We start from the raw sequence: 23650 nt of genomic DNA, 5'->3' as shown, positions 1-23650 counted from the left end.
GGTTTATCTTAAAAATACAAAATGCCACACTAAGAAAACAGTAAATAGATAACCTAAAGAAAATGATCTCAGAAGAAATCAGGTTTTTAAAGAACCACCCTGGGAAAAAAAATGGCATCAGGACCAAGACCTGACAGGTGAATTTCTCCAACCTTCAAAGAACAAATAATCCCTATAATACATAGACTGTTTCTAAACAAAATGTTCTAGATTTTTGTGTTGCTAATTATGATTTTAACCTTTGAACTTAACACAGATAAAGCTATAAAAAAATTACAGACCAGTATCATTAATGAATAAAGGTACAAAAATATTGAACTAAATGCTAGCAAGAGGAATCTAGTCACATATTTTAAAAATTTAGTACAACTGAGATAATATGTACCAGAAATGTATGAATGGTTCAATATGAGGAAAGTAATGAAAATGATAAAAGTTTTAATTATATGATTAGAGTAATAGAGGTGACTGAACAGGCTTTTGATAAAATATATTCATTTGTGTTTTTAAAAAAAAACACAAACATATAGAAAAAGACTATTTTTTCCTAATTAAAAATACATACAACTGAAACCGAGAGCTAGCATTACATGGCTTCATACTACTACTCCTTATGCTCCAACCAAACTATCCTTCTAGTCATATCGAGAATTCAGTGCTCCTTTGTCAAATTATCATTCATTAAGTCATTTATTATAACTAGAAGGCACTCTCTTCTCTTTTCCATCTTTTGGAAACTATGTCTTCAATGTTCAAAGATTAAGCTTTCTCTATGATACTTCTCTAGACACTCCCAAGCTGCTACAGTTCTTTTCCTCATCAACTTTCCTTATATCATTGTTATCAATGTTCATGCTTCATTGTATCTAAGCAGAAGGTTAAGCTCTTTAAGGATGGGAACTATTTAACTTTTGTCCTTGAAATTAGATGATTAAAAAACATTTGTTGAATTTTAATTGAAAGGAGAAACATTAGAGGCATTCATACTAACATGCTAACATCTATTTAACAATTTAAAAATTTTAGCTAGTGCAAAAAAGTTATGAAAAAGAAATGAAGGGATTTTGGTAATGAAAAGGTAAAAATATCCTGTTTCCCAAAGACATAGACTTTCTGATTACATAAGGAGTTAAACTCATTAATAATGAATAATGTTAGTAATTTAACAAAGTTGGAGATAAATCCACAAAAATTATCTACATTTTTACATAACACTAACAAATCAGAAAAAGATGATACAAAGAAAAATGTTACTTACAATAATAACCAAATTATTACTCTAATGACATTTGGTCATTAACTTAACAAGGCATGAGGCCTAAATAAAGATGAATTTTGAATGATTTTGACAAGAAATAAAGTAAGAAATTAATAATGGAGGGATATCCTCCCATCCATGGCTAAGTTGACTCAATATGCTTAAACATTAATATTTTCCAAACTTAGTGATTCAATGCAATATCAATCAAGATACCAATAAGTAGCTTTCTAGTATTAGAAAAAACATTAAAATTTATCTGAAAAAACAAACAGGCTAGAATATGAAGGGGAATTGTAGGAAAAAAATATTAATAGTAATCTTTCCAGCCATTAGAGCTATGCTTTAGTTTAATTGTTCTGGAAAAAACTCAGAATTATGGCACTCAGAAAAAGCCACTAAACTGTTCATTCTCTTTGACCTAGCAATCCCACTACTGGCTCTCTCTCTCTCTCTCTTTATATATATATATATATGTATAGATATAGATATATAGATAGATAGATGTATAGATATATAGAGAGAGATATATATATCCTAAAGAGCTGAAAAAGAGAGAGTTCTCCATATATACCAGCAGGAATTTTTATTGCAACAATTTTTATGACAAGAAAAAAATAGTGTATGCCTATCAACTAGGGATAGATGAAAAAATGGTGGTATAGTAATATTAAGGAAAATGATTATGCTGTAAGGAAAAAGGGGAACTGTGTTTCAGTGGAAAGATCTGGAGACAGAAGACCTTGGTTCAAGTCCTAGCTCTCCAACTTATTACGTCTATGGCTTTGGGGCAAGTCAGTTGACTTCTCTGGGTTCAATCATCCCATTTATAAAATGAGAGGGTTGCACTAGATGACCTCCAAAGTATCTTACAGATCTAAATTTATGATCCTATGATAATTATACTATAAACAAAGGCTAAAAAGAAGCCAAACTCTGAATAAGTGGAATGACTAATCTTATCTCAAAGAACAGATAATACCTGAACCCTTTCAGGTGAGAGGTACAAGATATTACATATACTATCAGTTATGGACACTGTCAGTTTTAATTAACTATTTTTCTTTCTTACAAAGATGGTTGAAGGTGAGGGAAAGAGTACATTAGGAAATAGACTGTGGTGTAAAAACATAAGACATCAATAAAATTTATTTTTATAGAAGAAAAACAGACCAGAATATCAAAAAGAATACTGGAGGAAAACATTTATATAGGGTGATTTACCCTGCTATTATTTCAAGATACATTATAAAACAGTAATAGTGAAAATGATAAAATCATGGATAAATAATATCAACGGATAAATATATCAATGGAACATAATAAAGAAAACAAAAAGGGAACCAAATGTACATAGAAGTCAGTGCATTATCAACATGAAATTACAAAACATTGGGGAAAGGAATCATTGAATAAGGATTCAATATAATTGCCAAGAAAACTGCACAGCAGTTTGTCAAAAAACAACTTTAGATTCATACTTTATAACACATGCTACAATAAATTCCAATTGAATCAGTACCAAAATATAAAAAGTCAAACCATAAATAAGAAAAAATATTAAATTTTTCAGTTTTAGAAAAATAGTATTTAAAGAGATAAGCATGACAAAAGTTTTGTATTCAAAATAAAAAGAACAGATTGGTGGGGGGTAATCTCAACATAAAGTGTATCTAATACAAATTAACAACAGTCAAACCAATTCCCCAACATATAAATGGTTAAAGTGTTCACAGCAGTAAACACAAACTACTGTTCAACACTTTTTACTGCAAAGAGAGAAGCAAAGTAAAAAAAAATCTCTAAGGTATTATATTATATCAATTAAAATAATTTAAGATGATAAATTCAATCCTGGAAGAATTATGGAGAAACAATTATACTATTACTCAGTTGGTGAATTGTATAAATTGGTGCAATCTTTATGGAGAAAAATCTGGCAACGTATGGTGAGAGTCACAAAATAATCCTCAATGATCCTATCTTTTAGGACATCCTAAGGACATATACAATAATATGCAGAGCTGCCTAAAGCAAAAAAAACAAACAAACCAAAATCCATATGGCCCACTAATTGGGAAATAGCCGAATAAACTGCTGCACATTAATGTTATCTGGTATTACTGCACAATAAAAGCGACAAATACAAAGAACACACCGAAATGTTATAATATATGAAATAATCCAAAGCGAAAAAAAGTAGAATGGAACAGACACAATTAGGACTACACAAATATAACAGCAAGAAAATTTTTAAAGAATACAGATGGAAAAGAGATAAAACAGAAATATGTTGTTACTGTTAGTATTTTTTTAAAGTTCATATTTTTATCAAAATGTAAATAATTTTGAGTTTAAGGTTTTAGTCTGGATTTTATTCCATATTTTATTTGTTCATAATTATTGAGATTGTTAGTAAGTTTATAATAAAATGTTAAAATAATAAAAAATTATTTTTAAAAAGACAGTGGGCAACAGCAAAAAACCTGAGCAAAGTTGAATCAGATAAAGCAAAAGAAATGTTTTTCTACTTCTATACTCCAAAGCACAGTTTAATGGCAGCAATCATGGATTACCTGTGGAATAGCAATAAATAGGCCAGCAGGTCAGGAAACAAAACAGAAACAGAGGACTCATTTTAAACAAAGCTTTTAGTCCTGTTCTAACAGTAGGAGTATCAAACATCCAAAGAAATTATTATTACAACGCAACTCTCATCACTTCAAAAGTGAGCATTTCACATTTGTTCAATATATCACTTCAAAAGTGAGCATTTCACATTTGTTCAATATAATTTATTTTTTTATAGTAGGCAAAAATTGCTTCTTAACATTTTAACCTTTTACATATGGACTCCAGACTACTGTTACAGGCTGATATGATTCTCCTTCATGCACTCTACATTATAATCAAACTGACTTACTTGCAGTTCTACAAACAAGACATTCCATCTCCCACCTCCATGCCTTTTCACAAGCTGGTGCACAGGACAGGAATGCATTCCCTTTTAACCACTGCTTCTTTGAATCCTGAATTTCCCTAATATAGCTCAGCTCAGGTGCTACTGCCTCCTTGCTGAAGCCATTTCTCCTGCCTTCAGTTATTACTGCTCATTCCCTTCTCAAATTTTCTTGTACTTGGTTATCTGTGTAAATTTTGCATTCCCCCCTCAAATAAAAAATAACAGGCACTTCATAAGTGCTCATTACAGAAATGTTCCAATCCATTATAGGAATGTTCTTAAAATACGATATGGATAAAGATAAATAAATATGTTAAAGTTTTCAAGCAAAAATATGTTAAGATTTTAGGACGAAGATGCATTACCTGCAAGAGTATGTAGGCTCTCCTACTTTAAAAACACGACCACAAAGATGGGAAGGTTTGTTTGCTTGTTCAAGTTTTGGAAATCCAAATGCAGGATCTTCACCACAAAGATACCATTCCATGGGTCCCAACAAAACGTGTTGTGCTAGCATATCTTCTCTCTGTGGAGCAGGGTTAGGGCCCCTACAGTATATTTTGGGTACATAGTGGGCTAGATGCTGGTATACTTCTCTAGTCAGGTCAGTTGCTTGTAGCCATTTCTTTAAAAAAAAAAAAAAAAAAAGTCAAGTCAGAACACCTTACTAGTAAAAAAAAAGAAAAAGAAACTAATGAATTACTTTTCATATAAATCAAGTGCTGCTGATTGGCCCTTTTTGAGATAAATTTCAAATTTTCATTTAAAATTCTGCTTTGCTTTGATGGATCCATGATTTTATGATCAGAGTGGACATTCCCTGAGTAATAACCGATTAAAATCCCATTTATTCTGGGTAATTCCAGTCTTTGTCTTCCTCATAAATCCTCCACAAAACCACTGTTAAAATGCTAATTCTGCTGTAGAACAGTTTTATTTTTAATGAAGTGAAAATAAACTTACTAAAATTGCAAAGAAAAGTTAGTTCTTAAAGTCACTATTTCCTCTTTCAATTTTTCATGTCCTATTTGCTGATCAAGTGACACTGGAGATGGAATGAGAAGACTCAGCTTGTGATTCCAGTCCAGTCCCTTCACTGCTTTGAGCATCAATTTCCTTATCTGCATAATGAGGATAATAATATCTGAACTACCTAACCCATAGGACTGTTTTGAGGAAAGTACTCTTTAAATTTATAACACATTACTCTAAAGGTAATTTACTCTATTATTTTTCCTTAGTTCCATTTTATATACTCCATCTCTGCAATTCTATCATTCATCCCCAACATTCTCAAGGAACTTGACTTTCTCCACCTCCATGTTGTATCTTGGATGAAAACCAAATCAATCTTGGCATTTCAGACATGAAAAAAGGCTGCTAATTTGCTCTCTGGTACTAAAATTGAGTTAACACAATAACAATCTGTAACTGGCTAGTATTTATGCACAGAAAACAATTTCAAAACATTTTAAAATGAGCTAGTTTGCTATCAAAACTGTCCACTGGTTACATGACACCACAGCAATGTTTACCTGGCACAAACACAGCAGTATTTACTTCTGAGACTATCTCTAAACGTATGGAAAGTAGAATATTTAGTTTTAAAAGCCAAACTGTTAATAGCTTGATATCACTCCCACTTGGCATGCCCCTACGCTCCATTATGATACTATTAACAACTTCTGTCCAAGGTCAATGCTAATATTACATACAGAGTACAGAGTTATATTTCTTCTTCCACTTCTCCAGAAATTTGTACAACTGAGGATAAATGGGTATTCCTACAAAATATTTTATCACCTGCAAACACTGAAGATTTCTCACTGAAATAAGAGGTAAATAAATAAGAGGTACTAGTAAACACTTCCTAATTCTGAGCTACATAATCAAAATCAAATAAGAAATTATTGGCACTAGGAGTGCCAATTTCTAAGTGAAGATTCTCAATTCCAAGCTCTAAAAAAAATTTTCTTCCTAGTCAATTTCACATTTTAAGTGAAACTCAAGAACTCTAAGAATTTAAGAATTCTTAAGAAGTTTTGGGTTTGGTCTGTTGTTTTGGTTTTTTTTTTTTTGATGTATCAAGATCTATATCATCAGCGTAAGAGCTCCCTATGAGGAAGTAACTGTTCTATAAGTGCTCTACAACTTGTATTCCTAAAAAGTTGCTTGGGTTTGTTACCAATGAAATTATTAATCATGACCCCAGAGGACCAATGATGAAGCATGCTACGTACCTTCTGACAATGAGATGATGGACTCAAGATGCAACATGAAATACACATTTTTAGACATAACCACATGAGAATTTGTTTTACTCACCTATGCATATCTCAAACAAGAGTTTGGGATTTTGAAAATTATTATTATTTTTTTTTTTATGGATGTGGGGAGAGGTAAAAGGGAGAAAAAAGTTTTTTAATTTAAAAATAAATTTCTTTTAATTATAAAGTTGTGAGGTCACTGAGAGGTCAACTAACTTGAGGATCACACAGCCAGTATATTGTAAAAGTAGGACTTAGGTCCAGGTTGATGCTGACCCTTCCACTATAGCAGGTTGCCTCTCTTGTTAACATATCATAAAAATGGAATGCAAGTTAACTCAAGGGAGTTAATCATGAAGGCAGTTTAAGCTGATGCTTTTATTTCCTATATGAAAATCTTTCAAAACACCACTAATTTTGATGTGTTTGTTTTGTAGAAGAGATAGCCTTTCAACCTACAGTGTCTCTATAGAGACCTCAAGGATCCAGTCTAGCCTTTAGGCTAACTAGGCCTAAGGAAAAAATATATCTGTACGTTAAGTTCAGATATGAAAATAGGAACAAATAGAGTAGCCAACAGCGTCAGGTCATGTAAACAATCACCACCCAACAAACAAACAAAATATGTAGTCTATTAGGTAATTATTTTTACTAGAGCAAACTTCAGCAAATAAAAGTAGAGCAAAAGCTCTTCCAAAAAAGAAAACAATCAGATGTTTTCAATCACCATTGGCAAAGCATAACATGGAAAAAAAAAAACAGTATCATCATGGATTAAGATTGAAAAAAATAATCTCTATACAACCCTAAAAAGTTGTCAGATCTCCTCTTGATTTCTTCTTTGGAACAAAACAAATGATTTGCATGAAAAACAGAAATGAATGACTTTTTGTTTTTCCTTCATTTTATGATCTCAAATGTTGTAAAAAGAAGTCCTTTTTCCAGTTATTTTAATTCCAGGGAGATAAGTGATGAAGTTATCTAAAAGTACTAATGTAGCTTACTGGTACTATCAACCAGGAAGGGTCAAACTTAGTTTTGGATCACTGAAACAAATTCTAAACCAAATAACAGTTCAGGTTAAGTAAATACTTCAGCTGATGAAATGCAAATTATGTAATACAAATCAAGGTTACATAGTGTAAATCATTCTCAATATCCAGTTTTAATTATATAACATTTCACTACAATACTAAGATTTTTAAAAGTGGTTGAACTAAGCCGTTTCCAATAATGACGTACTCCCATTTTTAATTTTTTTTTTTTTTTTTTTTAATTGTGAAAAATTTATTGAGAATCCACCAGCTCCAAATTGGTCTGGAAACATCAGGCAGCTTCTTCTTTTGCGACTCGGTCCTTTTTGAGTGGTCCCATGAAAGCTTTTTTCTCCTCCACAGTCTGGAACCGACCGTGGCCAAATTTGGATGTGGTGTCGATAAACTTCAGGTCAATCTTCTCCAGGGCACGACGTTTGGTCTGTACCAGCAGAGACTTTCGCAGAGTGAGGACACGTTTCTTCGTCCCAACGACACAGCCTTTCAGCATGATAAAGTCATTGGTCACTTCACCGTAGTGGACAAAGCCTCCCAGAGGATTGATGCTCTTGTCGGACAGATCATAATCTGTGGATGCATTGTTTTTGATCAGTTTGCCATCCTTGATCTGGAAGCCCTGGCCAATCTTATAGATCTTTTTGTTGATCTCAGTGCGATGGTGGTAGCCCTTCTGACCAGCTCGAGCCACAGAGAAGGCTACCCGGGCAGGATGCCAAGCTCCAATACATGCCACCTTACGCAGTCCTCGGTGGGTTTTTCGGGGCAGTTTCTTGGTGTGCCAGCGGCTAGTGACACCTTTGTAACCCTTGCCCTTTGTCACCCCAATGACATCAATCATCTCGTCTTGCCCAAACACGGTGGACACGGGCACCTGCTGCTCCAGCTTCTCACGGGCCCAGTCCAGTTTCTCAGCCACGCTACCGCCATTCACCTGGATCTCCATCAGGTGAGATTTCTTCTGCCTCAGAGGGAGCAGGCGCATCTGGGTGTGGGCAATGACGCGGATCACCTGGCAGTACTTCTTCATGCTGCTCAAGTCTTTCTCCAGCTGCTTTTTGCCATCCTCATCTTGCCACTTTTTGCAATACTTGGTGAAGGCCTTCTTCTTGGACTTATGCCAATTCTTATAGAACCGCCTCTTACACTCATCGCTGATGTGCTCGGCAAAGATGGTTTTAAAGCTACGCAGGCCTCGTGGGGTTTGCACATAGCCCACGATGCCCACAATGACCATGGGGGGCGTCTCCACGATCGTCACAGCCTCGACCACTTCCTTCTTATTGACCTTTGAGCCGGGCCTGTCCACCTCTCGAACAATATGGGTCATGCCTGCCTTGTAGCCCAGAAAGGCAGTCAGATGGATGGGCTTGGAGGGGTCATCTTTGGGGAAGCTCTTAACCTTCCCCCGGTGCCTGCTGCTTCTCTTTCGAGGCAGGAAGCCCAGAGAGCCATGCCTGGGAGCGGAGAACTTCCGGTGGGACATGCTGCTGCTGAGGTACCCGCGGCGGCCGCCGAGGCAAGTTTGGAGAGCCATTTTTAATTTTTTTTAAAAATTTGTTTAGTATTTTGTTTTTCCCCAGTTACATGTAAAAAAATAATTTTTAACAGTTGTTTTTTAAATTTTGAGTTTCAAATTCTCTCCCTCCCTCCCCAATCCCACTCATTGAGAAGGCAAGTAATTCGATATAAGTCATACATGTATAGTCATGCAAAACATTTCCATAATAGTCATGTTGTAAAAGAAAAACCAAAACAAAAAACCTCAAGAAAAATAAAGAAAGCAAACATACTTCAATATATATTCAGACCTATCAGTTCTTTCTCTACAGACAGAAAGCATTTTTCATCATGAGTCCTTCAGAGTTGTCTTGGATCATTGTATTGCTGAGAATAGCTAAATCATTCACAGGTGATCATCTTATAGTATTGTTGTTACTTGTACACAGTACATTTCACTTTGCATCAGCTCACTGTAAGTTTTTCTAAGTTTATGAGCATCCTGCTCATCATTTATTATAGCACAATATGCTTCAATTTTAAAAAAAATAATAATTTTTTTTGTTACACTTTACTTTCCAAACTGTTTCCTCTCTCTCCCTCTCTGCCACACACTAGAGAGGGCTAACATTTGACACATTGTATTGATAATACATTTTTGCTTATTGTTAATATAATTTTGCTTCTTAATGGGAAGATCTTTCCCATTCACTAATAGTGACCTGCTTAAGTCACATGGAAGCCTGAGTCACATGAGTCTGAGTCACATGGAGCCTGTGGTGGGAGAAGTTTGCTGAATGGGTGAAACAGGAAAAGGCAGAGCTAGAGGAGAGGTGAGAGGAAGTGAGTCACAGAACAATTAGAGCTGGGAAGGATGCAGGTGAGCAGGCAGCTGGCTAGCTTGAGTGAAAGAGCTTGTTTGTGATTTTAAGAGAGCCTGCTTGTGACTGGTTTAATGGAGCTGGTTTGTGGGAAGCCCAGCAGAGGGAAGGTTTAGGGATGGTGTAGTCCTCTGCCTTGTTGTTTTGTGTAAATTTTTGTTACTATGATGGATTTGGCTTTCTGGTGTCTGAATAAATATTTTGGTTTTGTCTTCCATATGGAGAGTCTGTTATATTTTGCGATTCGGAATTGTGCTGGGATATTCATGGCCGCCTGTAGGAGCTGTTAATTTTGCACTGGCACTACACACATTTATAAATATGTGTAAAATCATATTATGTGTACTTCTATTTATCAGGTCTTTCTCTGGAGGTGGATAGCATCTTCCTTCATAGGTCCTTTAAACTTGATCTGAGTATTTATAGTACTCAAAATAACTTGATTCTTCACAATTGTTCTTTGAACAATATTGCTGTTAATTGTATACATTTCTCTTGGTTCTGCTCATTTCACTTTTCAATATTTCATGTAAGTCTTTCCATATTTTCTAAAATCAACCAGCTCATCATTTCTTATAACACAGTAGTATTCCATCACAATTATACATCACAACTTTTTAAGCCATTCTCCAACTGATGGACATCCCCTCAAACTTCAGTTCTTTGCCACCACAAAGAGAGCTGCTAAAAAAATTTTTAGAATATATAGGGTCTTTTCCTTTTCTCCTGATCACCTTGGGAAACCTAATAGTGGTATTGCTGAGTCGAAGGACACAGTTTTATAACTCTCTGGGCATAAGAATGCTCTCTCCCAAATGGTTGGATGAGCTTACAGTTCCAACCAATAGTGTACCAATGTCCCAATTTTTCCATACACCTTCCAAGATTTGTCATCTTCTCCTTCTATCACTTTAGTCAATCTGATAAGTGTGAAATGGTTCGTCAAAATTGTTTTAATTTGCATCTCTGTAATCAATAATGACTTAGAACTTTTTTTTATGACTTTATATAGTTTTGATTTCTTCATTGAGAAATTGCTTGTTCATGTATTTTCACCATTTATCAATTGGGGAATAACTCATATTCTTATAAATTTGACAAAGTTCTCTATATATCTGAGATATGAGATCTTTATCTGGGAAAATGTCTATAAAATGCCCCTCCTCCAGTTTTTTCTTTCTTTCTAACCTTAGCTACATTGGTTTTAATTGTACAAATGCTTTTTAATTTTATATTTAGGTCATCTATCCATTTTTACCTTATCTTGGTAAATGGTATAATATATTGACCTATACCCAATTCCTGCCAGACTACTTTCTAATTTTCCCAACAATTTTTTTTTTACCCAAAGCTTTTTTTAACCAAAAGCTTAAATCTTTGTCAAGATTTATCAAACACAGGTTTACTGTGATCATTGACTACTGTGTACTGTATGTCTGTTCTGTTCCACTGATCCACCTTTTTATTTTTTAGCCAGAACCAGATAGTTTTGATAATTACTGCCTTATAATATAGCTTAAGATCTGGTACTGCTAAATCTCCTTCCTTTAGCTTTTTCCCTTTAATATTCTTGACCTTCTGGTCTTCCAAAAGAATTTAATTATTATTTTCTCTAGCTCAATAAAGTAATATTTTGGTAATTTAATTGGGATGGCATTGAGTAAGTAGATTAGCTTTTGTAAAATTGCCATTTTTATTATATTGGCTCTGCCCCATCAATGAACAATTAATATTTCTCCAGTTACTTAAATCTGACTTTATTTGTATAAAAAGTGTTTTGCAATTATGTTCATGTAGTTCCTGAGTTTTTCTTGGCAGGTATGCTCTCATTTAATACTCTCATTTAAAAAAAATAACGTATGAAAATCAGAAATTCTAAAACAAGCTACATGTAGCTGTTTACACTGGAATCACTACTGGAAATCTCAACTCTATTTAAAAGGTGTTTTAATTTACAAGTAACTTGTCAAAAACATATGTGGATTATGTAAAGCAATGTATATTTGTGTATGAGCTCTGTCCTTCGTATTAATTACTAGAAATGATAGAAGAGAAATACAGTGACAAAAAAAGGTAGAAAAAGTTCCCTTAGAGAATAAAGGGCCATAAATTTCTAAACAAAATAAAGTCATGTTTCTTAAAATTAGTTCTCACTTGTTGCCACAATTACTATTTCCCTCAACTTTCTTTAACGTTTACTTTAAATCTCTGATTTCATCTATATGAGTGTACCTTCAACTGAAAGACTTCTCGTTACTGTAGCCAAAAAAATAAAAAATCATCTAGTAGCCAAGTTTTAGGCTGTATCCAAATCTCTTTGAAGTGAACTAGACTTGTCCTCTACCTCTCAGAGGTTTGTTCCTGAATCTTTTCCAACTTGGTAAGACTTGCCAGAACTTGTGCTCCACTGGTATCACTTTTAAGAACTCAGAGTCACTTACTTACCTACCAAGATGACATACCACATAGCAGAGCTCAACTGCAGGACTCCTCTTAACATGTATTGAAAAATAAAAAAATTGGAACCATGAATTAGTTTCATGTTTATATTAGAAGTGAGGGAATAAGGAAAATAAATCTAAACAAAAATAATTCTTACTACTGAAGTTATCATATTTAGAAGCTTGGACTTCTTTTCCTAATTGATATGGTTTAGCCCCTGGGATAGAGAGTAGAAGAGCTAAAAGTAGTACAGGAAGACCCTTAAAAGTCTCTCTTTTTTTCATCGTACTACCAGTACACATGTAATCTATCCCCAACACAAAGCACTAGGAACATGCAGGTATTCACTACTATGCAAGGTTGAAAATTGCATCTTCTTTGTATCATCATTTTCTGCAAGATTTGGGCCTTCAATGAAATATATAAAATTTGACACATTATAAAATTAAAACTATATTCCACAGAAAAACATACAGAAAAGCATTTTTAGCCACCAATAAAGTCTTCCTCATGGCATGGAAATGATGACCCTGGTTCTTGAAGGTATCCACATGAGCAGAAATACAAGCTCTGGTAGGCCCTATTAAACTGGGAAGGTTTTAGGTATGGGCCTGATGTGTTTTCCAAGGACTGAGCAAGAAAAGTTCAGAAATGCTCATGACTAGTTTATGGCAAAGTTATGAATTCTGACCATTGCAACTCTCAAATATCATCTATTGAGTTATAAAGGGGTCTCATGCTGCATCAGTGGATGAAACACCCATGCCAATAAAGACTATCCTTTAAGTAATTAAACAAGTAAAATTTTTGTAGATGTTCCCTGATGTATCCCTCTCCCTCAATGATCAAGGCAACTGCCTATCTTGCTTGCCTGTAAGTCCTCATTTAGTTCCAATATAACAAATAAAGGTGAAAAAAACAGTTATACATTTATCCTAGTAATTATCAGTTGCACTCACACACTATTTTGTACTGTTTAGGAAGAGTAAAAACTTCTTGCAAGCAATTCTTAAAACAATTTTCATCTGCATTTATTTAATGAAGCTTTTGTGAGAAAACAGCTCAATATAAATTTATATTAGGAAATGTGTTCTCTTATTATATGAAAGGAGTTTACAAATGAAAACATTATTGATTACACATGCTAGAGGAAAAAACTGTCTTCTTTTGCATTCCTCTTGCAATATGAGAAAAATTTCAATCTGTATAGTACTTTCAAGTTTTAAAACAGCTTTCATGGGATCATAGATTTGTAGCTCGAAGGGACTTTACAAGCCATCTAGTCCAATCTTTTCATTTTACAGATGAGTAAACTGAGGTCCACAGAGGAAAAATAACTTGCTCAAGGTCAAAGAGCCAGGATCTGAATGAGAGTGTACTTGTATTTCAAATCTGGCCTTCTCTCTACTGTACCCTACTGCTTTCTTCATAATAGCCCTGTAAGATAGGTGGTGTGAGTATTGCCCCCTTCTACAGATACAAAACAAAGGTAAGCAACTGACTTATCTACAGTTCACAATTAACAAGTGTCAGAGACAAGACTTGAACATAAGTTGCTGATTCTAAGACCAGAGTTGCTTCTGCTCTAGGAATGCACATCAAAATTTTCTATGAATGAACTATAAAATCACCTGTAAAATCAACTATACAAATCATTACATTCAAAGGAATTCTAAAAATTAATCCCAGATATGAAAGTTTACTTTTCAGTAAGGCATAAACTTACTTAAAAGCAACAACTATAAACTGTAAACACTTAATTGTGGAATTATACTCAAACTTACTAGTGGAAGAAATGCAGACATACCGAATAGGTCTGGGACAATTATACCTGCTATAAAAACAATTCTGTCAAGGAAAAAAAACCCTAGAAATTGGAAATAGAGGAGTAGGAAGAAAAGGAGATTTTTTTGTAATTATATAAATATGCAGCATAATAAAGAGTAATCTTAGAAATCAAAATTTAGAAGCTATATTAATCAATAGAAAGCAGTGACAAGTCAAGCCAAGAATAAGTGCTTACTATGCTCCAGGAAGTGAGAATACAAATACAAGGAGAAAGATACTCCCAGTTCTCAAGGAGCTTAAGTTCTAATTGGGGAAGACAACACATAAATGGAAGCTGAAAAGTGTGTGTGTGTGTCTCTGTGTGTGTGTGTGTGTGTGTGTGTGTGTGTGTGTCTGTGTCTGTGTCTGTGTCTGTGTCTGCGTGTGTCTGTGAGATCCAGGAAATTGCATGGTAGTAGAGTCAGGAGTGGAGTCTGGAAAAGAATGAAAACATTTAGAGATAGCTACATAGAGCAGTGAACAGTAAAAAGTACAGGACTTAAAGTCAGGAAGACCTGAATTTGAATTCCACCTCAGACAAAACTAGTTGTATGACCTTGAGCAAGTCGCTTAACCTCTATATATCTCAAGTTTCCTCTTCTGTAAAATGAGAATAACAGGACCAATTTTAAAGGGCTGCTGTGGGATCAAATGAGTTACATATTTAAAGGTCTTTGCAAACTTTAAAGCACTACACAAAAGCTAGCTAGCTATTGTTATTGTTAGTAAACAGCTAGCCTGGGATCATTCCATAAGTGAATGTTCTGAGAGGAAAACAGCCAATCAGAGGAAGACCACAGGGACAGAGTTTACTTCCAGTATGAGAAATCCAGCAGTGGATCCAGAAATCCATGAGAAGCTTTCTGTAACATGGTAGAGAAAACTCAGAGTCAGAAATACAGTCAAGTTCCAAGTCCAAAGTCCCAGGACACTGGGTTTTCTGGGTTTCCCTGCAGGACTGGTTGCAACATCCAGCCTGTAATCCTGAGCTTGAAGTGACAGATGGGATCTTTGATAGGTAGAAGATCATCCCTAGTCATACAGTGTTAAGTACACCTTAGGAAAAGCAGTATGTTTCCAGTCATTTGACATAGTTACAGACTAAGGATAAAAAATGAGAAGATGAGACAAGTATTCATTAGCTATAATTTCCAAAGATAATGTGATTTTAACCAGTCACCAGCTAAAATAAGAAGCTAAAGGAAAGCTACTCCCTTATAACAAGCTACTTGCTTGTCTTTTTCAAATATAACTAATTGAAATTTAATTTCAAACCCTATTTAGCCCTATAATAGCACCAACATGAAAGCTATTATTAATAAAATCTCATTAATTCATCCTAATTTGAGGGGAAAACAAATCTGTCAGACTTGGAGAATACTGTGAAAAGAATGCCACTTCATTACTATCCAGCACATTCAGTGACCCCTAGCTCCTAAAGGCCATAACAATGGAGGGTAATCCCTGATATGCTCCCCTACAATTCAATAAAACAAACATTTACTACATATCCACCCAGAACATGGAATTATGATGGACACTAGTGATATAGACAAAAATGGAACAATTCCTGTGCTCAAGGAACTAATATTCTAATGGAATGATAACAATATACACACAGATAAGTATATGTAAGAATAAAGGTGGCAAAAAAAAGAAATTTAAGTGTTCTAGAAAAATTGATGATATTAAAAAAAAACCCAAACAACAACTTGATGACTAGGAGGTTCAGGTAAGGCTTCACAAAGGAGGTAGCACCTGAGCCAAGTCTTGTAGGATTTTAATAGACACAGATGAAAAAGGCAAACATGGTGGGGGTGGGGGTGAGAAGGTGAGTCTATATGAATGCATGGAGGCAGGAAATGCCATTGAACAGTGATTAGTCCAATTTGATTGAAACATAGAATACTGGAAGGAGAACAATGTGAAATAAGGCTAGAAAGGTAGGTTGGTCCTAGAATATGGAGGGTGTATAATGCCTGGTTATTTTGTATTTTGAATTTATTTGGATTTCTTTTTTATCCTAGAAACAATAGGGAACCAATCACAAAGGGTTTTTGAACAGAGAAGTACCGTAGCTGGACTCATGTTTTCGGAAGATGATAGTGGCAATAATGTGAAAAATAGATTAGAGATACAAAAGACAGAACATAGAGGAACCTATAAGATGGCTACTTCATTAGTCTAAGTGAAAAGTAATGAACACTTGAATTAGGATTGTAGCCACAGGATAAGAAAATCTTAGATTTAGGATTAGAAGGGACCTTAGAATTTATCTATTCCAACCTATTGAGAGTAGATTAAAAAAAAAAAAGACAGATGTAGGAGGAATGATGTTGAAGGAAGCAAAACTGAGTGGATTTGGAACCTTACCAAATGACTCCAAGATTATTAATCTGAGTGACTAGGAAGAAGACTGTAACCCCTTTCAGCCTGATAATGGATTTAGAGGCAAAGGGGTTGGGTTCTGACTCTTCCACTTGCTACCTTGTGTGACTGGGCAAATAATTTAACCTCTCCAGATTCTGTTTCCAACTAGATAATTTCTAGGGTCCTTTTAACTCTAAATCTATAATCTAATGATGGTGCCCTCATAAATGATATTTATTTAGGGCTTTAAGGTTTGAAGAGCATTTACATGCATTATTTAATTTGATCCCCAACAAACTATATAAGAATTATTATCCACACTTTACAGATCACAAAAGGATCAGCAAAGTCAAGTAGTAAAATTAGGGCTTGAATCTAGGCCTCTCTTGATGCCAGTTCAGCTCTTCTTTCTACTATACCAATAGAGAAGTTAATATGAAAGACTTCATGTATAGACTTGGAGATAGAATAAATCATCTGCTATTCCAGGACAACCTAACTCAGTCTTATCATCAGGTTAGCTACTGGGCAATGATTTTTTTTTTCCAATCACAATTCACAAAGACAAACCAAGATTTAGAAGAGTTTTAGGACCTGGATAGGTGAAGGAAGACAAAAATCACAATTCTTTTAAATATCTAAGAAGTATACAATTCCAGGGGGAAAGAAGTAAGAAATATTGGAGTCAGTCTTGCAGTGAAGACTTGGGTCAAAAATTCATGCCCTGACACAAACTATGTGAGTCTTGGCAAGTTACTTAACCTCTTAGTACCACAGAAAACTCTCTAAAACCCTAAGAGGCAGAACAATAGCTGATCTTCATCACAGGATGGGCCCATAAATAAATAAATAACACTCAGATGATAAGGGGAGCAGGGAAGAGAGAGATTGTAGATTATATTACTCAAAGAATTTTATATTTCAATAATTATCAGTCATTGTTTAATCTGTGTATATGATGCCCCATGCAGAGCCAACTGCATTTGTTAAACTTTTAACTCTCCGATCAAACATTCCTTTCTTCTTTACATTATTGACTTGTTTAGCAAGGCTCACTTTAACCCTTTTAAAAAGTAAAATTACAAAAGTAAAATGCAACTTGGAAAGTCTGAATTACAAAAAATTTTAATTCAGTGAAATCTAAACTAACGACTTTCAGTTGTAACACCTTTGATCTCTAAATCAAGTGTTTTGCTACAGTTTACTGTACTATATATTGTTAGGAGCCTGGGATTCTCGTACAGGTTTTCTTACTAGTTTTCTACTACAATCTCACTATTCCATTCAGTTCAATAAATATTTGCTGAACACCTATTTTGTGCAGAGCACTTTGGTAGAGAGTAGGAAAAGATAAAAGGTTTTATAAATTAGGACCCATAGCCTCATGAAATTTACAATCTAATAGGTTGATACAACCAAGGCATAAACAATGCAAAATAATATGTAAGTACATTAGACAGCTACAGAGTATTATATGAGATCTAAGGAAAATATTACTGACTGGGAAAAGATGATGGAAATCAAGGAAGGCTTCATGGAGGTGGTATTTCAGTCTGGTTTTAAGGCTTTAGGGAGTCCCTTGAAAATTTTGATAAGAGGAGAGACATAACCTGATATATACATTAAGATTATTCTTAAGACAATATTAGATAGATTGGTGTGGGAGAAAAGAGCATCTTTAGAAAGGTATTGTAAGCATAACTCAAAAAGAGGTATGAAAGGATACTCCTAACTCACCCCTTCTTGGAAGTGGGCATTTTACAGGTGTTGCATATATTTTCAGAATTTTTAAGGTATTGGTCAGTTGTCCTGATTTTTTCCCTCTTCTTTTTCTTTCTTTTGGCTTTAAAAAATACTATTTGTTTTATGAAATGGCTCTCTAGAAGTAGAGGAGGATTATGATGATATTAAACACAAAAGACATCAATAAAAACATTTTTCAAAAAAAAAAAAAGAAAACTTTAATATTGCAGGCAAGTGGTAATAAAGGCCTGAACTCAGGCAACAGCAGAAAAAGGGGAAAAACTGGAGAAATGTTAGGGAAGTAGAATCATAGATCTAGCTGTCATCTAGTCCAATCCAACTGCTTCATTTTACAAATGAGAAAACTGAAGAACAAAGAAGTTAATTGCCCAAAGTCACACAGGCTTTAAGTGGCAAGAGAACCAACTACCTAAAGTATGAGTCAAGTACAGACAGAATACCTTATCAATGTAGATTAGCTGCCTTTTATCTCATTATTTACTTTGTGAAGATTATTCCCATTTATGTTTCCATGAGTCAACACAGAACACAGCAAAGTCTAGCCAAAGGTTTTCTAATCTTTAGATGTAGGGTGGATAAAATTACAATTCAGTATAAAATGGCTGGAAGTAAAGTTCTATATTATAGTTAAAAAAACTAAAGACTAAACATTTTTGATTCTTTGAGGAAAGTTGTTACACAGATTCAGCCTATTAGTACACTAAACTCTATTTACAGATCCTCCTCCTAATCCCTTCCCTCATCCCTTTCCTTTACCCATTCAAATTCACTTCAGTCCACTCTCCCATTCATAGAGAATTTCTAAGCATCCATTTGACAGAGCAACATCCTCTCTCCCTTTCAAACATAGCCATCCATAAGTCCACAGGTCATTGAAGGCAAAGGGTAGCTTTAAAAAAAGCTCTGGCACCTTGGAGAGTGTACCTGTGTCAAGGGATCACTGAGAAAGCAAAGTTATTTTCACTTTTATTTACAGGCAATCTAGATGATCTGCTTTTAGTGCTCCTGCTTGCCCTTTCAGGAAAGGTTTCACTTCAGAGGAGATGTCATATATTCTATAAGGGTCACTTTGAAATTCTGCTAGTTTTTACTGCCATTTTTTTAAAACACAAAGTACAGTTCCCTGGCTTCATCTGACACTGTTTTGTTTAAAAACAATAAAAAGAATGGTCTAGTACACATACATCAAACTTAAACTTAGCCTTAAGGCCAACAAATCTCCCTAGATTAAAATGTAACTGAGAAATTTTAAACCAAATAAATAAAAATAAAATACAAAATAGAGAATGGTAATTTGTAGTCTTTCTAAGTCAATATTCATTTGTATTTACTAGTCATAACTCTTCCTAATATCAATCAAGTGAAGGTAGGTCAGCTAGTGACTAGAGCTCCAGACCCATTTTCCCGAGTTCAAATTCAGCCTCATACAATTCACTAGATGTGGGACTCTGGGTAAGTCACTTAACCCTGTTTGCCTCAGTTTCTTCATCTGCAAAATGAGCAGAAGAAGGAAATGCCAAACCACTCCAGTATCTTTGGCAAGAAAATCCCAAATGGGGCCATGAAGAGTTACCACTGAACAACAAAGTAAAGTTAAAGTGGGCATCCTATTGTACTTGTAGATCTGCTACTCTGTAAAACTGACTTCTTTCAGAGAAAAGGTGGGGGAAAAGGAAAGAGGGATCAAGAGAGAGCTGGAGAGGAGGAAAAGGAGGAGAGAGAAAGAGGGAGAAGAGAGAAGGGGAGAGAAAAAATGGAGACTGAGGAAAGGGAGAGACAGGGAGGAGAGGAGAGAGGAGATAGAGGAAGAAGAGAGAGGGAGAGGAAAGAGAGGAGAAATTGAAAATAGAGAAGAGAGAGAAGAGGGAGGGGGAGAGAGAGAAAAAGGAGAGGAGAGGGGAATAAAGGAGAAGGGGGAAAGGGGACGAAAGGAGAAAGAGGGGAAGGGGGAGATGTGAGGGAAGGGAAAGGGGAGGAGGGAAGGGGAAAGAGGGGAGAAAGGAAGGGGAAGAAGGGCAAAGGGGAGAAGTGAGAGGAGAGAGCAGAGGGGGAAGAGACAGAAGGGAGAGAGAAGACGAGATGAGATAAGGGACAGAGAGGAGAGAACCAGACAGGTAAGGGAGTGACCAGAAAAGAGAAAGACTCGGGGGGAGGGGAGAGAGGAGAGAGAGGAGCGCAGAGGAGATAGATAAAAGAGGAGAGGAGAAATATGGAAGAAGAAAGGGAGACAAGAGGACAGAGAAGACAGGGGCAGACGGAGGAGAGGAGAGAATAGAGGGGAAGAAAGAAAGAAAGGAGAGGGCCTGCTCTTTTGTCCCCACTGCTGGACACCTCCAGTGAATGCTGAATGACAGGTGGGGGGAGGGGGTCGTCGGGTGCTACAATTGTGAACATTCTCCTGCGGACGCCCGAGAGCCGGGAGCCTCCGGATGACACCCCACAACCCGGAGAGGGGGATCTTTCCAAAGTTGCCACTCGGTGGCAAGGAGCGTCTGGGGCAGCTGGCCCCGAGAGGTAGAGTCCACGCCCCGGCCAGTTCGCTCGACCCCGGGCTTGGGGAGGAGAGGGTTAGAGGAGGGAGCCGGACAGCCGGGTCCCGGTCCCGCTACTGGGACAGGAAGGGACAGCGGGAGGGGAGGCCGCTCTCTGGGGCCGTTACTCCGGACAGCTGAGTGACCCGGCTCGGGCAGGAGCGGCTCAGCGGGTCCCGTCGCCCCCCACCCTGAGACACCCCGACCACTCCCCACGGACCGTCCTCCGGGCCCCGGAGCTCACCCCCGCGGTCTCCTCGGCGGAACATTCCAGCAAACTCCGGTCGATGGCCTGCACTTCTGGCTCCAGCTCCGACGCCATCTTCTCTCCTCCGGCCTCCGCCTCCGCCGCCCACCTCCCTCAGCCCCCGGGGCCGCGGCCGACGCCCCCGCCTCAGGCAGCTCTGCTCCCCGGAACCCGCCGGGGGGAGGGGGTCAGGCAGGGAGGAAGGGTAGAGTGGAGGGGGGAAGGGAGGGAAGCAGGCCAGAGACAGCAGACGGGGACCAGGACAGAGACGGGAGTCAGGGAAGCCCCTGGTTCTGCCTCCCGGGCCTCCGCGGCACGTTACCGCCTCGTAGTCCTGCGGAAAGGACACAGTGGGCCCCGGGGCCTAGCCTAGGAGATCTCCTCTATCGCGTCCCAAACCAAGGAAGGGGCAACAACACCATGGAGAGCGAGCACGGCATTGTGGGAACTGTAGTTTTTTTCCCGGGGCTGCCGGGAGAGAGGTGGTGCTGGCAGGAGAACCACAAGGGCATTGTGGGAGTTGTAGTCCAACTTCCGAACTCCAGCGCGAGGGAGGGGTAGAGTAGGGAGGGAGTTGAAGGCGTGGAATTTGCTACGAAAACCGCGTGGTGGGAATTGTCATCCTCTTTATCCTTCAAAGCTCCTCTCGAAAGCCACCCTCCTACATGAAGTGTCTCCTAATTTCCCCAGCCACTAATGCTCCCCCAGCCCTAAATTACATGTATGTACCCTGTCTGTAGTCTGAGTTTATTTATATGTGTACGAAGGAAGTGTAAATTAATGAGCTTATGAAACTATGTCTTTTTTTGTCTTTGTATCCTCAATATCTAGAACAATGCCTGGCAATAGTAGGCGTTTAATTAGAAATTGTTGATCAATTGATTGATTACTCTCCCTCCAAACAAAAACAAAAAACAAAAAATACCCCTTCCGAATTTCCCTATTTCTTGCAAGGGTGCCTCATCTAGGTTAGCATTCTCATTACCCTTGACTTCTCACTCTCCCTCACCCCACACATCCAACGGTTGTCAAGTCTTGTCATTTCTCTTTTCACAACAGCTCTCACACTGGTCCCTTTCCCTTCACTCACTCATTCACTCAATACATTTTGATTGCAGCTATGTATGTGCTCACCACCATAGTTCATACCCTTATCACCCCTCTCCAGGACTATTGCAGCTTAATCCTAATGAGGCTCTCTGCCTCAAGTCTCTCTCTTTTCCAATACATGTCCTCTACCTCATACCAGAAATGTCCTATCCAGGAGTGGGAAACTTACAGCCTTCAGGCCACATGTGGTCCTTTAGGTCCTCAAGTTCTGCCAACTTGGAGTCAAAGGGCCACACTTAAAGACCTAAAGGGCCACATGTGGCCTCGAAGCCTCAGGTTCCCCACCCCTGCACTATTCACCTCACTTCTGCCCCCTTAGAATCTCCTGTTTCCTTAAAAACTCAGCTCAAGAGACATTTCCCTGAAACCTCTGATACATTTTCTCTGCCTGCTAGTCCCCCCACACACCAAAAAAAAAAATCATTTTTAATTAATTTTGGATGTGAAATATATGCATTGTGTTGTCTAAACATAAAGGCACAGCTCATGGGAGTACTGGATATATCAGGGATCTGACCCATTTTTGCTTATGGTTGGAGGAGGACCATTATGATACTGTCAGCATGTTATCTGCCAGAATTTTACCTAGCCACCACCCTTTGAAAAGTTGCTTCTCTAACCTTTGAAAAGAGTCCTAGATTACAGTTGGAAAGAGTCAAGTTTGAATCCTACTTTGGACATTTTTGAGCCGGGCAAATCACTTCTTTGTGCTTCAGTTTCCTCACTTATAAAATGGATATGATAATAGTACTGACCTTACCAGGTGGTCGTGAGAATCAAATGAATTGACATATGTAACTTTGGAAACCTTAAAGTTATTATTGTTGTCACTCAAAGTAGCTCTTTGCTTACAACTACTGGTTACACAAAAGACCATCATGAATGGTCTTTACCAAAGAAAGGAGCAAACAGAAAAAGAAGTTACAGATATTAAAATGTACAAAAAACTAATGCAGGACATTGTTTTGCTTGACTATAGCTGTTTCTAAAAGGAGTTTTGTTTTTTTATTCTCAGTTGGGAGAGGAGGGAGGGAGAGAATATAGACTCTCTAAAAAACCAATATATATGTTATATATATGTGTGTATATATTCCTTGACTAAAAGATTTATAACATATGTGGTGCATGTATGTATACATACATACAGAGAGAGAGAACACTCAGCTATGAGAGTGAGATAAGGTCTCAGCTAAGACCAGGAGAGAAGAAATGATCTTAAGATAGGGGTGATACTCTCAGCAGATAGATATTAGAAGTTAAAGGACTTGATGGGGGCCAGCTCCCTTACATATCTGCTTTCTGGTGCTCTAATTCACCATTCAAAATCCAGGCCACACTTTTTTTTCCTCTCTCCTCTCTTTTTTCTTTCTCTGTTTCTCTCTTCTCCCTAACTCATCTACCTCAAGGTCCTCTCTCAAAGTTTGTTTCCTACAAACTGA

At 37.0% G+C, this 23650-nt stretch overlaps 1 protein-coding gene and 1 pseudogene across 6 annotated transcripts in view; both read right to left on the bottom strand.

Annotated features, from left to right (window-relative positions):
* The window catches only part of UBR2 (ubiquitin protein ligase E3 component n-recognin 2), a 143436-nt gene extending 121838 nt beyond the window's left edge, over nt 1-21598 (bottom strand). For 2 of the 6 annotated variants that reach the window (XM_072642174.1, XM_072642175.1), the window contains exons 1-2: nt 21099-21596; nt 4586-4845 (exon numbers count right to left, since the gene is read on the bottom strand). In XM_072642174.1, coding sequence (XP_072498275.1) covers nt 4586-4845; nt 21099-21176 — 338 coding nt within the window. In that variant the 5' untranslated portion in view covers nt 21177-21596. Of the gene's footprint in view, nt 1-4585; nt 4846-21098 lie in introns of all 6 variants that reach the window. The other 4 variants (XR_011974263.1, XR_011974264.1, XM_072642173.1 and 1 more) reach the window with 4 other exon arrangements.
* Nucleotides 4854-10212, bottom strand: LOC140526176 (large ribosomal subunit protein uL3 pseudogene; annotated as a pseudogene).
* Nucleotides 21599-23650: the final 2052 nt, after the last annotated feature.

This window comes from Notamacropus eugenii, chromosome 2 (assembly GCF_028372415.1).
Source record: "Notamacropus eugenii isolate mMacEug1 chromosome 2, mMacEug1.pri_v2, whole genome shotgun sequence".
NCBI lineage: Eukaryota > Metazoa > Chordata > Mammalia > Diprotodontia > Macropodidae > Notamacropus > Notamacropus eugenii.
The sequence above is the reverse complement of the archived record's forward strand: the minus strand, read 5'-3'. Positions and strand labels throughout refer to the sequence as shown.